Below are 16,020 nucleotides of genomic sequence, written 5' to 3'. Positions count from 1 at the left end.
CAGGCCAGCACGCACACAGACACACACACATCCAGAGTAAGGTCAAACACCTGCTTCTGCTCTATTACATCTACATAAGCCAGGGTTTGATACAGAAATCAATGAGCAGTACATATATATATAAGAAAACAGACAATGAATAAGAGGATAATCTATCTAATTCTCTACTATTTTGTTATATTTCAAAAATGGGACTTCATATTCCCCATTTTGACTATGCTATACATAGCCCATCATTAAGGCAAGCTGGACAGATAGAAGTGAAGAGGCAGAGAGGTTCCATCACTCTGAACTTTAAACTCACAACATTTTGTGCAAATTAAATGTTGTACACAAGTCAGGTTGTTTGGRAGATGTTACTAGGGGGAAAAGTTTCTGTACACAGTGTACTGCAACTGTTTTCAATAGAAGCGCTTTTTTAGTTAGAAAAATAACAYGAGGACCGAAGTCAGTGTTGTAACTGATATGCGGGATAGGCTTTACTTAATTGACTTTTTAAAAGTCAAGAACTTAAAATTCTACTAGGTTAATCATTTAGGCATTCYTCATATCCAGTGGAGAGATATATGTGGGAGGAATCCAGCTCTCAAACYGAATGTCTCTTCATAGACTAACAGATAACTAGCTTTTAGGTGGACAAAGTTAGATCAAAAGCATTTCACCCCAACAGAGTATCTAAACAAATCTTTTTACATTAGGATGAATTTTTGAGATTCATAAGACCCACAGATCTTACAGTAATATCATCAAATCCTCCATTATCTGCACAAGGCAAATAACTAGCTGATATGGTCTGAGGATTGTGGTATCAAAAAATGTTAGCCAATTGGAAAGCTTTGCTTCTTTTTATAGCTGGGTTTTGCACCAGATACAAAAGATGTTCTCCAGATGCCAGAAAGCCAGGAGACCAAGTGGGTATGTACATAAGTATATGTGAACAATAGGAAGAATTAGAATAAAAGGATAGCACATGGAAATAAATAGAGTTTGTGGCAACACACTTTGTGTTCATTTAGAAGAAATATAGCAGTATTATCAAACTCACATTTTCATGGAAATTAAATAATGAAACCTTAAAATAAAGTATACGCTATCTTCCAGACAGCTAGTAAACTGAAATATTAAAATATATTTCATTCAAGGTATTTCCATGGGTTGATACCATAAACTAATTTTTCACATGATGTAACATGTATACTTATTTTATTGACACTGCTGGTATGTGAAAAAAATTCCATTTAAGTGTGTGTCATCCAAATGTACTGGTAACAGAAATGTTGACATCTCAGAGAATACTTGAAGGCTTATACTTTTCATACATAACGCACTTTCCTTATTTGTTTCTTATGACCACAAAAGATCTTTAAAAAAAAGTTTTGTTTTGTATTTTTTCTGACTCTACTGGCTTCTAATGTAAGACCCATTTTGGTGCAGAAGGAATACACTATACAGAAGCATAGAGATCAGTCTTACCTTCAGGCTCCCTGATCTTTCTTCCTGCTGCAGATTTTCGTAGCACGCTTCGTCCTGARTTGAACAAGCTAGTTAACTCATCGAGGGGACTGGTCAATGACCTTGAGTTTGTAGGACTGTATGGAAATGAAGACGATGAATTAGAGTTTGATCTCCTGTGATCTGCTCTTGCCAACTTTGGAGAGTAAGGCAGTTTGGAGAATGGAGAAGATGAGCATCCAAGCTGAGCAGAATTTTGTCTCTGAGGTACTTTTGACAGATCTGAGTTTGTTCCTGTTTTCCCTGTATTAATCAGAAAACTAGMACAAGTCTCTGAAGGAAATGCAAAATGTGTGGAAGCTCGGTAGGAAATAGGAGGCGGCACAGGAGGAGGGGGTGGAGGAAGTGGAGGAGGGGGTGTTGAAGGAGGAGTCACTTTGCTGGAAACGTTGAACACAACCAAGCTAGGAGATGCTGGTCTTTCATTCTCCCCYTTCTGGTTTTTGGAGTACTGTGGAGATAAAGGACTCGAGCCTTCTGACTGAACAGAGTATTTTAGGTTGGTTTCCAAGACAGGAAGCTTTTTGACTTCTAGTGGTGTTAGAGGTGATTCATCAGAAGCAGGTGAACACGTGACAGGGGTTGGAGGAAACACAAGAAGTGGTGGCCTATGAGGGAGGAGGTTTGGGAAAGGGGCTGGAATGTCGCATGAGTCTTTATAGTTGAAAGCTGCTTGACTGTTTCCATCCAGTTCTTCAATGTTAACATTTTTTTTGCTTTCAAACAACAGTGGAGGAGATCCAGTCACTACTGGAATTATTCCATTACCATTKGTTCCTTCTTCTGGAAGAAAATACTTCATTTCTTCATATACAGACTCGCCTTGTTCTGGGCTTTCTGCTTCAGCAGAACTGCTCTTCATTGCATTCCCTACCATTTCAATATAGACAGGCTCATTTTCCTCCTCTTCCTGTGACATATACAGACTCAATGTGCCATGCTGTGGCCCATCAGCAGAAGCAGTTCTCTGTACTGTCACAGTGTCATAGACAACTGGTTTAATTACTGTGCCTGCCTGTTTCATATCCCCAGGCTTTTGACCAGGTATTTCTTCGTAAGAACCACTAAGTTTTGTGTTGGGACTTCGTTTCGGTTTCCTGGGAGGGATTTTTTTCATTGTACTATAGTCATCGCTGTGTGGCCTTGGACGTGTCAGTACTAGGAAAGTGAAAAAGGTATGTGTTATTAACAGATCAAAATCTGTTTTCTCTTGCACAGGTACAGTACTTAAGCCTTCAAATCTTGCCTATATTTTCACAATGAGCAGCAGTCATGAAAACAGGTATCCAATCAAAAATATATGTATGATAGGGAATAAAATGCAGAACTTTCAGCTTCCAAACCACAAGCCTTTGCCACTGGGCATACAATCTACTTTGCCTGTCACTACAGTTACTAAAAGGTGAAACCCAAACACCTGACAACTTATATTTTGAATCCAATTGTTCACTACAGGGTCTACAACAAATGAAAATACCCCAAGGGAGAAGATATGCGGCATGTAACTAGGAGTTTCAGCATGGTGCTACTTTGGCATATACGTTATCGCCASTAACTGAAATATCTCCCTTTCGTGTAAATATCCGTAAAACCCTGAACACAGGCAGATGCTATATTTACCTCTGTTTCTTTTGTACTGGTGTGTGGAAATAATTTATGAAGTTAGGGAATCCYGTAGCCTAAGGGGAATTCCCCAACTGAGTGTATAGATAACAAAACTAGAYATCTTTTCACAGCTTGTAGGCAAGGAAGTGGTGGAGGGTATAGATAGCTATCATCAGTAGGAGACAGGTCTTTTAAGATCAGAATTAGATTGCATAAATCAGAGTTCATCTTGGACGAAGTCTCAGAAAACCGCCATAAGTCTCAGAAAATGAGTACAGCAGAGAAACTGGTCCTGTCATTTCAAATATACGAGAAGAATTCCAAACTTGTTTTGTGAGTGTATATAAACATTAGTATTAAGACCACATGTGCAAATACAAATTTCCTTCAAATACAAAGAGCCTTCTTTCAGAAAGCTCTGCTAAAGCTTTTTGGTTAAGTCAATCATTTTTTGCAGTTCTGGGCACAGACAGACTAAACTACAGAGCTCCTAAAAGCACACTGAACTAGTCTGAAGTACCATACTGAACAAAGCGCTTCTCTCTCTACAAGGAGAGAATCTACAATCTCTCCTTGTAGAGACTGACTGAGGAGGTAAGAGGTTAGGAAAAATTGACTTGCAGCTAAACTGGATAGGAAAACTGTAATTATTATGCAAGAGCGAGCTGCAGAGGTCTCCAGCCATGGTATTCAAGATTAGAGAATAGTTGTACACAGCTTTAGACCCAACCTGAAGAATCTTCCCTGATAAACTTAGAGRACCCTTTCCACAAACCATGACTACTGAGACTTATAGAGGGAAAGTTGAATACATCCCTCTTATTCATCTTTTATTCATACATTTCAAGGGAGAGAACAATTTAACTCAAAACTGGACTTAATGCTTTGACATGCATTGAAACACATTGGGACTTTCATAGCACTTTCATTCTAACTGAGAAAAAATACTGTGACCAAGTTATGGCACAAATGTAAATCACTGAATGCACGGGTTATTCATGTTACCATAAAAAAAGTAGGAGAAAGATTAATGTTTAACTTGCTAGCTTTGAACATTGAAACATTCTGTTCTAACTATCCAAGGTATTCTAACATATAGTTTAAAAGGTGAAATGAAAGAGGCAGCAGGGTAGAATAGCTGAAGTTGACAAAGAGCATTTGTCTCTAAGGGGAATTCTGCAAATCTGTTTTGGTTGTTGACAAACTAGGCAATTAGAACATATGAGTAGTTATTTGCTGATTTATGAACAAATGACAAATTGACTAATTTTATTTACTGCCACCRAAAATATTTTAAGGAAGCGAGGCTTTTCAAAGGCGCTTGACTGCATTTAAAAGGATCAAAGCAAGAAGTATAAATCAATAACCTAAAGCAACACTTGTGACGGTTTCTCCCTTTTATGCCTAACCTTCATTAGCGGTTTCCTTAGAAGCTGCCGACAAGCAAGCACTAACAGCCTCGTAGGACGCGCTCAGTCGTGTGTTAGGGTCCCTCTTTGGCTTGGGAGGAGGCTGTTTCCTTGGTGATGGCAGGCTATTGCCATCATCCATGCTGAACACAGAGTGCAGGGAGGGGGATCTGATGGATGATCCCGCCGCAGAATGTACCAAGCCGTCCACCGCCATGGGGACGGGGACGGAGCTGGAATGGAAGTGCTTAGGCGTTCGACAGCCGGCAAAGCTGTCCTCGGGGACCTTCCCACCCTTGTCTTCAGCTCTGAAAGCACAGAAAGGAGGCCCAGATGCATTATTCAAGTGATAACAATGAACCTGTTCATGCAAACATAACAACAGCTTTTTGGTAAACAATCTCACAACTCCCCTGCTGTGCCTAGGGGATGTRTGTAGTAATCTTCTGACAAACAAATCCAGATCAAGCTGCTAGCTTTCTTCCATTTCCTGATTTATGATAAATCAGGACACTGGCCCTTTTTTCACACAAATGCGGCTTTCCTTAGGCAGTTTCATATTGTTCATCAGACATTCGCTGAATGAATTGTTCACACTTTGATTGTTACACACAATCAGAAGCTGGGTTTTCAATCTGAATTATAATTTCTGGGAAATCCATTTTAATAGAAAGTTACTGAGGCAGTGAACGCTGAGCCTTTATCATTATTTTCCAAAAAGAACACTGTAAATTCTATTTAGATAATCCAAATATTTAAAATATTAGACGACCTTTTTAACTAATAACTCTGCCTGCCTGGACTATTCCACCTGGATACCTACATGTCTTCCTGCTTAAGCTTAACTATTAGTTATTCTTTTGTTGACATTAACTATGACATTATAATTAGCTATCATTTTAATCACATTTGTAGAGTGTTTCACTTACTGCATTACTTTTTCCTGTTGACTTTGCTGTTTCAGTCTGTATTGAGAAACAATGCTTTATCACTTGCTTCCAGTAAAGTGATATTTTTTAAATATTCATGTAATGTTTTATTCCTCCAAAATCAAGATATCAAAAACTTTATAATTTAGAGTAGTATTATATAAGGTAGAAGACATCCAAGACATCCATTTTACAAAAAAGCATTTTTTTTCAATTGTATTTCTGCTTTTTTAAAATGTATTTCTGCATTTTCAGCAGAGCTGGAATTCAACTACAGTATATAGCCAGTTGCCCACGTAGCAAATGAAATAGCTAAAGATGAAAGCTTGGTGTTCAGTGGATAATTTGTTTTCACTGTAATGTTTAATTACAGTCTTTCCTACAAAGGCATTTCCTCCAATATGTAATCACTGGGATATTTGGAGCTAATTAAGCAGATGCGTTGCCATTTTCACTTTAATAAAAATTACTGACAAAAGCAATGAAATCAAAGGGAGTTGTTCCTGATGAGGATTACATTTCTACGGAAGAATAAACAAGTTACAGACACACACAACAAGTAGCTGCTATAAGTACTGTAAAAATTACCTCTGCCCATTGAGGTATCTGTGAGTAAAGACTGGGGACTCAACTCCTAGGGAGACGCTCTCCAGTATTTTCTGGATTTGTACAGCAGATATTCCTGAAAACTGTGTTGGGAGCTAAACTCTGACCTGAACAAAAAACTTTGGTATATTTTTAAATGAGAGGAAAGGATCCTCTTGGCAATCTGTCTAGTTCAACACATAATCAGTATTTCTTTATTTGGATTTCATTGTTTTGACAATTTCCCAACGTTGGAAGTCAGAGGAGTTTTTGTTTTGTTAGGTTTGGTTAAAGCTCCACTATAATTTATTTATCTTAGAATTAAAAAAATATTTTTGTAAAAAGATAAACGCTCAAAGACTTGGATAAGTTCCTGTAAAACACAGCATCTCTTGAATCTGATATAATGAGYGTCTTTAAGTTTCTAGAATGCATTACCTGATACACAAACAAAACAGTGTCTAACATTGGTTTGAGGTAAGCATATACTTGAGAATTCACTTTCAACTCTTCAGTCACTTCTATAGGCATAGAAGTGGACTTTCTAAGCAGCGAAGAAATGCACTAGAACTGGAGAAGTGTTTTAATTCTTCACTCTACAGCACTGTATATTCTTTCTCTTCTTACCTTTTAGGGACTTCTTCTGGTCTGTTTCTAGCCTCTAGCTTTTCCCTGTGATAAGCAGCATTCATTTCATTGCGGAGCCGGTCGTTTTCCCGAGCAATGTCAGATGCGTTTTGAATGACCAAAGCATCATATGTTTTCAGTCCCATATCCTCGGCATTTTGCAGGAAGCTTTTGATTGAGGTGACCTCTTGCTGTTTGATGCTCATCTTCTTTAGCAAACGCTGACGGGCTAGAAATCCTCTTACAACTACCATCATAGAAGAAAAAAATATGGACTAATGAAAGAGAACTAATTCATTAGTGAATAATTCAATATTATTGTGTGTTCTGCTGCAAAAGCTTGTAAATCAAGTTCAATCAGTACCCTGTACAAAGAATGAAAGAAATGTGACTGTATATAAATGTCATGCTAACATGGAACTCTATGTTTCTTATTGGTAGTGCTTTAAGTATGACAGTAAATTCATTCATAAATTTGAACTAGCACAACTCAAAATGTTTAGTTTCAATGAATACTTTTTTTATATATTACAACTGGAAACGTGTATGCATGCTGCAGAATGTGAAAGCACACATATACACTGAAAAATTCATATATCTCCAAATAAAACATTGAGTACCTGATTTTGTGATTGAATTCAGTAAGAATCAAAAWTTTTTTTGGTTGTACTCAATTTAAAACAATATTTAAATATTTCTGTGCACTAAAAAAGGAAAAAAAATCAAGACCAACACAAGACTTTTCAATAACACATCATATTAAGGACTTTTTAACYCACTTTCTTTCAGCCAAAACAATTAGATGAGTTTAAGGCAAATTTCTAAAATGTTTCTGTCACACTAAGTCTGTATTTTTCATGTTAAAATTTCATCTACATTGCATCAACTTTACGTATCTATTAGCTCTATTTTTTTTACACTTTGTCAGCCCTCTCAGGTAGGGAGAAGATTTTGGTGTACCTCCTATTATAGATTTCTGTATTATTTTCCTATGTACGTACAAATACTACAACAAATACYATACAATCTAAACTCCACCTAATCTACTGAACTTTCAGAAGTACTTAACTGATCAGAAACATATGGTATGGGAACTTATGGGACTTAATGAATATGGCCCCAAATTAATCACTCTACCTGCAACAAGTGGTATTGGTATTCTTTTGAGCATATGCTCTGGCTGGGAAGAAAGATACTAGCTAAAACATGCTTTATTTGTATTCTTCTTCTTCTTCTTCTTCTTCTTCTTCTTTTTTTTTTTTTTAATGCCACAAGGTACAATTTCTTTTCAGATCTAGAATATATGCTGTGTATTTCAAAGAGAAGAACTTATTTTGGAATTAATTAATTGATACCTGAAATACTATTGATGTTCAGGATCTCAACTTCTCCAAATATAAAAACTTATTAAATAAAATAGCTAAAATAGAGGGCAATATAAGGTGTTTTCTATCACCATCTCTATCCTTGTTCATATTTTTAAAATAAGATTTTTTTTTTTAGAGATTCTCAGTGCCTGACTGCTGAAATACAACAAAGAGTAATGTTAAAGTATTGATAGTGCTCATGTCCAAAATTCAATGATTTGGAAATATACAGGTTCATCTCTTTTGAAATTATTTATTATGGGAAAATTTGAAGGTTTACATTTTTATAATCATAAACATTCATGCCAATTTCAATCCCTTTATTACATTCCATAATAAAAAATGATGTCTTAAACACCTGAAACATCAATGTATTTCCTTAATTTAGTTGAAAAGGAAATTAATAGCACAGTTTGGTTGACAATTTGATGAGAATTCATATTGGCTGTATACATCACCGAATTTGAATTCATAATGTTGCTGTTGAGAAGGTAATGAATGCCTATATAGAACATTATCAGAGTTCACTGCTCACAAGTATGAAAAATTTGAAAGAGCTTAATAATCTAGAGTTGCTCCTTCTCCTGCGGTATTTTCTTTAAAACTATCTGCTAAAGAGCAGATAGGATATTTGACAAATGGTTAAGCATCAAATCCTCGATGACCTCTGGAAAAAGCCTGTCTTTAGAAGTTCCAATGCATTTTTAAAAGTATATGTGTGTGTATGTGTGCACTTTTACTTCGAACAGAAAGATAAGTGGTCACTAACACCACGAAGATGGGTTAGGAAAAAGAAATACAGAGGTTAATCCTCCAGCAGGACTGTTACCAGGCATGAGCCTGGGTAACAGGGTAGCCTGCTAGAACGGTGCAGTAAAATGATATCCTTTAGAGCTAGCTGTATCACTCAGAGATGGTGCAGCTACTCTGAACTATGCACTGGCATCAAAGCTGAGATGTTCTGAAGAAACATTTAACAAACTTTTGTAAAGATTTGGCACACAGACACTTCTTTTCTTTGCACAGATTTTTATGAACTGATAGCTCAGGTAGCTCAGGTTTGCATTTGAAAATGGACATTTCATCACAATTCCTTTTTTATAAGAGCATTTCAAAGATTTTATCTTCAGTTCAACACAGGGAAAAAAAAAACGATTTTGTAACCTCAAAAGCTGCTCTGAAATGAAACTGTCATCTCCTAGACCTTTACTGCTCAGTTTCATCTGCTACTATACCGGTACTACAAATAGTTTGTCTTCTGCACTTGTTCCTCAATTATGTAGATCTCAAATAATTCTCACTTACGGAAACTAAAATAATTGAGGTTAGCACTCTCAAGGCAGAGAAATATCTAATTCTTTGCAGCTCATCTAAGGATAAACAGTAGAACAGCAGAAATTCAAGTAGGCTGTGGATTAGGCTTCCATGACAAAGGTGTTAGCTATTGTGTATACAATGTATTAAAGTTAATTCCTAGTCTGTCTGAGCTCTGATGAAAGGACTTCAGAAGGATGGACTACGAATGCAGTTTCAGGACTACGCCAGAACTATGCACAGGTGCACTACCCTATTCACCGCTTCCCAGAGCTCTTTCACGTGCCAAAGAGCCAGTTTACTGCCAGTTCAGAGCTGTTCCTGCTTGTGAAGAGCGGTCTAGTTCATGAGCTACTACAGGGAAACAGATGTTTGCCTGCTCCTTACTCACACAAGTTCTTTATTCTCTCAGTTCTCCCAGACTGTAAAGACCGTGCAGACGAGCCACAGATACGATAAAAGTTTTGAATGCATGGGTTTGGGGAAGACGACTTTTCAACTTAGCCTAATTAAGGAGGACTAGAAGTAAAAAAAGGAAAAAAAAATAAATGTGTAAGGAGCCAAGAAAACCTATTATCTTCGTCGTTCAGGCAGGATTTTGCAGATGTCTGTTCTTTTAACTCTATAGAGCACGGATGTATTTGAGGATGCTATACCTTTTGATGTAGGGTTACATTAGAGTACTTTGCATAAATTTGACTAGGAAAGGTAAACATTTTATTTCTTTGGTAAGTCCGTACATGAAGGGAAAGAGGATAAAGCACTGTTGCTTTTCTAAAAAAGTAATGTGCACAGCTATGCATAAAAAACAGGTAGAAGTTTAAGAACCTGACTGAACTGTAGTCTGTGTTACCGGTCACCCTCAACATTCATTCCTGAACTACTATGATTCTGGTTCTGTTTGCTTCGAGTTTTGTCTTGGTTTCTTTYATTTTTCACTATATCCTCTCAGTGAAGAACAGATAATTAAAATGAAAAGTGGTTTATATACTTTTATATCTAGAATATTAAAAGGTGCTAATGGGAATCGTTGAAGACCTCAGCCAATTATATACTATTATATAATATATTGTGTGAAGGAAGCTTCTTCATGAAAAACAATATTCAAATTTTCAGTAGTTATTTGAGATTTTGATAGGAAAAGGAATAGAAGTGGCAGGAAATCAGGTGCCAAATATGTCATATTGGCCTTAGCAAATACACTGTCATAAATAGAAACAAAAAGTAAGTGCTGCCAAATATGAAAGCTACGAAAAAAGGAGAAAAATAAAKAAATCTAACCATATTAAATTATTAACTTAGTATTCACTGTTGCTATATGTGTATACATAGCAATTTTGCATCATTGTTGCTCTATGTGATTTTCAACCAGAAGTTAAGGTTGATACTGATGCCTTGAAAAATTACTGAACATATAAAAAGGAAATATTCAGGATCCCCTTAGTTTTAATTATAGTCAAAGTTTGCCACAAAATTATTTTTGACAGATAGAAAAGTGCAAGCACTGCCAATGTTAGTCTGGCCCTCAAGAAATCTGTATAAGCAGTTAGCTGGAAATATGTCTGTGTGGAAATATATAAAACACAACAACTATTCAAAGAGAAAAATTCTTTGCAATGTAATGTTCTTGTGCTTAGTGTACAAAGCTATAGCTCAGGAATATTTGTTCTGTAATTGTTACCTTTTTGGCAGGTTATAATTTTCTTCTGAAGCTGAAGGCACAAATCGTTGAGATGGTCAGCTTGCCAGTATTTAAGAAACACTTTTCGAACTCCAATCTAGAATACAAACAGCAGGGGTAAACCTTCACTATCAAGAAAAAAAGCCAAAATGATGACAGGTAAATAATGATAATAAGTATACAATTCAGCTAAGGGTTGAGACAAGATTTGCAATTTAAGAATAGTACAATGCCAATGCTTGTTCATAGGGGTAATATCACTTGGTTTAATAAAAGACAAATCTGGAAAGGACAAACAAGCTCTCAGGCACACAGTCCCCCTTCAGGTCCAAATCCAAAAGAGATACCATAGAGTTCAAGCTAAATACAGGTTGGAAAAAAAACCATTCTGAATGCAATTTAATTATGCTAATGTGTTAGTCAATGTAATAAAAAATAAGACTTGGCATTTATATAACAGGGAGATGGAGGCAAGGAGAATGGCGGTAAGTCATAAACCTATGTGGAGCAGAAAAAGAGCAACAGACAGCTRCCATCTGTGGAAAAGCAAGAATTTAGCCAAAGTTAGGGGATGGGAGAAAAYGGGCCATGAGCAAGAATGATTCTAGTGTCCAGCAAAATTATGAATCCCAGCTCCCAAACTTGCCTATTAAAACTATTCTGCAGGTCTCCCTTTAGGATCAAGCCTGAGAGGTCAGAGAGAGTGACCTATTTGTGAAAAACATACTCCTAAGTACTGACTGAGTGTATAATAGTATTCTAGTGCTGAGGAGTTGCATGATTTAACTCACCTAGTTCTTTGAAGGCATTAACACACACAGCAGCTGCTAACATTCTTCTCCTTTTACAGGAAAATTTAGCTTGTCAGGCCAAATGAAAATACCTTCCTTTTGATAGGTTTTGAACATGCTGAAACAACCCTTAAAATTCTTTTATGCATAATTTTCAAAGACATTCCTTTCTAATTGCCTTAAAAAAGCCCCAACAAATCTGCTACTCCACAAATAGCAACTTAATAAGAATGGACCAGTGAATAAATAATATTTTTTCTTAATCCCCATTTTCATCTCAGGAATTCTGTAGAAGATTTTTTCCTTCACTCCTTAGAAATAGGAAAGACCAGCACTAAATAGCTGTGCTTTCCACTGAAGACTACAGCTTCTGTCTTGCTATTCATTTTGAATGGCTAATAAGCATACTCATTAACTAATACAAGTGTGGCTGAAATTCTACAGATTTATTCCAAGTCTTCTTTGCTTCTTTGCCTACAGCTCACAAGCTCTTTTTCTTCCTATTACACCATCCTTTTTTTTTTTTTTTTTTTTTTTTTTTTTTTTTTTTTTTTTTTTTNTAATAGATTTGTGAGACAGGTATTAGCAGGAAGATTTGCACACTTTTTCAACTAATCACTTTAAATTCAAACACTAGTCAGATGTAATTCACTGGTAGTGATCAACTATAGAAAACCAGGATATAAAACCATGTTTAAACTGCACAAATTCAGAAATGAGTGGGGCACTGTTTTGTCCCTCAATTTCCCTTCTTGCTACTGCAGAGGAAAAATATTTTGAATCAATTTGAAAGTCTCTAATTCCGAAGTTTGAACTAACAGACAATGATGGTGCAACTATTAGTCTTCCAGTTAAAATTAGATGCCAAATGCCAAAATTACAATGTTTTCAGAATTCTTTTTCTGCTAGTATCTCTTTCCTTAACAAAACATGTCTTTCTGGGTTATTATGAAGTGTGTGAAGATAAAGTGGTTAAAAAACATGATTTAGTAGTCTTGCCATTGTAGAAATCCATAAATAGAGGACAGGCTTTYTCAGCGTGGCAGAAAACTCCTGGCACAGCTATTTCAGAAAGCACTGTACTACTGTTCCAGAATATTTCCTCTATGCAGACCATCTAATTTGCACTAATCCTTCCATTTATAAAGTGAAGTATTCCAGAACAAAATTCCTGTTCTGCTCCAGAGCACTGTTTCTGCAATGGTAACTACCCCAGTAAAACAGGTGTTGTCATCTATTTTTTAACTTTATATTAATTCAAAGTAATCTTACACTTTCACACACTGCTCTCAGGGACATCCGCTCATCCTCCTTTTATTGACTACKGATTTCAATCAGTGTTTAGTTTTCTTTCTGTCCATTCCGCATATTCCTGGCTCCTTTAACTCTGACTTCCTTATTCGTCCATCATCTGTTCTGGAAAATTTACTGCTTTTCCAAGGCTTGTTAAATTTGCTTAGAAATCTTTCCTTTTGTCTCCATTTCTTTTATTCCTTATTTCTTCAACAAGTTCTATGAAAATGAGGTCATTTACTTTCTTTGTTTAAAGTTTTTGGTTTAAATTTGTTTCTCTTTCAAACATCCAATTCTGAGTCATGATCAAGCAGACTCTTCATGTTTTCCCAGCAAACTACGTAAATTTTCACGTCTCTTCTTTTCATCTAAAAACTCAAGTATTTATTTTTTTCTTTTTTTTCATGCCTTCAACTTTTTCTCTGGGATACTAGAACTCTATCGCCACACCCTCCTGTCACTAAACCCTGACAATTCTGTAAAAAATCTGATGGAACAATTTTTTCCCATCCATCCCAACATACATTGAATCTTCCTTATTACTAGCTTTCACTACTATATCATCCATCTCCTGGCTCCCATCACCTTACACTCAGAATTCTTCTGTAAGTAGTAATTGAATTATTATTCACATGGTTAACTGTAATTAAAATATCAGGTAATTATCATCATTAGTATTTTCACCAAGGTAACTCTCAGAAGACCAAGGATCAAATATAGATACTTCATTCTTTTCCAYAAGCCCTCTATAACACATTCAAGCCTTTTTCTCCACCTCTCTCAGGCTTATGCCCAACCATTCATTTCTTTTCATTTATTATTTATTTCCTCCCATTCCTAAAAATGCTTGTTTCTCCTCTTTCTTTCTCACTGGAAATCTCTAAACATAGAAACAGAAATCTCTGTTCCTCTCTACAAGGGCAAGGTTTGACAATACTTTGACAACAGAAACGTTGGAAAAAGCAGTCAGAAGGGATGAAAACTTACATTTCAAAATCTATCCCCCCAATTACCAGCACTGCTTACAGCAAAATTAATAATCCCCTTCTCAATTAGTCCCATAATTAACACACCTATCCCATCTATGCTACATTTCAAGCATTTAACTTAACTAAATATTGAACTCTAACTTACTTGGCAGTGTTTGGTTACAAAACCACTTTTAGGAAGACTGCTCCAGCTTACAGTCAGCTTAGCCACAAATGTTTGCTATTTGGCATTGTAGATTTACAAAACCAGCTGTGGGACATTAAAAGCTTTAGCTCTCTTTTCTCCTGTCCTGCACACTAGTGACAGCATAAATGGAGTTACTGCTGTATCCCTTTTATTGAGAACTTCATTAGTGGAAGTCTTCTAAGATTTACAACTGAATGAAGAAAGGACAGAAGTCCACATTCATATTTACATTCAGATAAAAGCTATTTACAGATTTTCTATCATATGGCAGATCTACTGAGAACAGCCCTTGAGACAGAACCAGGTTTAGAAGAAATTGTTATTTGGTTACATCATTATTGCTGGAGATCTGTATTACTTCATTTTTACACTGTATCTGTTACTCTCTGAAGCTGACCGAGAACAAGCTCGTCTCACTGCCCTCTGTACAGATCTGGTGTTCAGCAAGAGCACGAATCCTGAGAAATGTTGGAATTTCATACTTCAAACAGTAGTTATGTGCCTGATGTCAAACCAGTTTTTGAGGATGCCACATGTCTCTGTTCTGATCTTTTCTCTAATCATAGAATGTTTCCTGCTTGCCTCAAGGGGGAAAAAAAAGGTTAAAATGTTCTCCCGTGAAAGTACTCACTTTTCAGTACTTTCTGGACTACAAAGTGCTCTCTCATCTGAGTCTGAAATTTTAATGTCATTCAGATTTCTGTAAAAGTAAACCATCTGTGAATTACAGTCATAGTTATTTTAATTAGAAAAGCATTAGGGTTTTAAATGTTATTTTTCAAAATGACAGATTTTTAAAAGAGTAAGTAAAATTGTCATTGATGACTACCAAAGCTTCAATTACTGCTACAGGCTTCTTCTTCTTCTTTTTTTTTTTTTTTTTTTTTTTTATTCTTTTCTTTTTTTCCCCTGGGAGGAGGGTGAAAAGATGGGAGGGGGATGTTCTTTCTCTCTCTCTCTCTCTCTCTCTCTCTTTCTTTCTCTTTCTTCTTTTTTTCTTTCTCCCCCCCCCTTTTTTTGTACAGAAAAGGTGTAGGATGTAGAAGTACAGACATTCAAAACTATGGAATGGATGCTGAGATGGTGTGTAGGTGGCATGGAGGCAGTATTAACTCATACTTAATAGGTGTCAAGGGAATCTGTAAAGCTGTTCTTTAGTTTAAAAAAGGCAATTTGTGGGAGTGCTGTGTGTTTCTGGCAGTACTTTCAAAATAGCTACCCACAAAAGACAGAGAACTATAATCTAATGATATTTTACACAATGACACACATTTTCACAGTGCATTAATGAAATGTAGAAAAAAAGCCCTGGAACTACTGTAAAATGTGTCTTTTTGCAGTGTATATGTCTGCAAAAGTATTATAATGACAAACAAATTTACAGGGGACTGATCTTTTACAAGGGCTGAAATGTTATTCTTAAAAGCTTACTCTCTCTGCTTCATTTGTTAGCTTTTCTTTACGCAGTTGAAGAGTCCTCATTTGTTTCAGGCAAACTACTGACCTTACACAGCGGCACACKCTGAATAAACCCTTAGTTTAATGTAGCTTATGTATGGCCTTAATGTGAGGTAGGTGAGCGGCCCAGTATCCACACATGTAACACTAAGCACTTAYGCAAGTATGTGTCAGGATCTGGACTTTCAAGAGAAAAACTGTCATTCAGCTCTGGGAAAGGATGGAACAAAGGTACATTACCAAAAATTGTACAAATCTCACAGTTCTCTGCAC

The 16,020-nt window shown here is 36.3% G+C and overlaps 1 protein-coding gene across 1 annotated transcript in view; it reads right to left on the bottom strand.

Annotated features, from left to right (window-relative positions):
* MYO16 (myosin XVI) overlaps positions 1–16,020 on the bottom strand; it is a 384,245-nt gene that overhangs the window by 39,794 nt on the left and 328,431 nt on the right. The window contains exons 29-32 of the mRNA XM_085318127.1: positions 11,030–11,126; positions 6,668–6,914; positions 4,527–4,834; positions 1,474–2,670 (exon numbers count right to left, since the gene is read on the bottom strand). Coding sequence (XP_085174253.1) covers positions 1,474–2,670; positions 4,527–4,834; positions 6,668–6,914; positions 11,030–11,126 — 1,849 coding nt within the window. The remainder of the gene's footprint in view (positions 1–1,473; positions 2,671–4,526; positions 4,835–6,667; positions 6,915–11,029; positions 11,127–16,020) is intronic.

Source organism: Rhea americana, unplaced genomic scaffold, assembly GCF_003343005.1.
Source record: "Rhea americana isolate MKP2758 unplaced genomic scaffold, rheAme1 scaffold_52, whole genome shotgun sequence".
In the NCBI taxonomy this organism is placed as follows: domain Eukaryota; kingdom Metazoa; phylum Chordata; class Aves; order Rheiformes; family Rheidae; genus Rhea; species Rhea americana.
The sequence above is the reverse complement of the archived record's forward strand: the minus strand, read 5'-3'. Positions and strand labels throughout refer to the sequence as shown.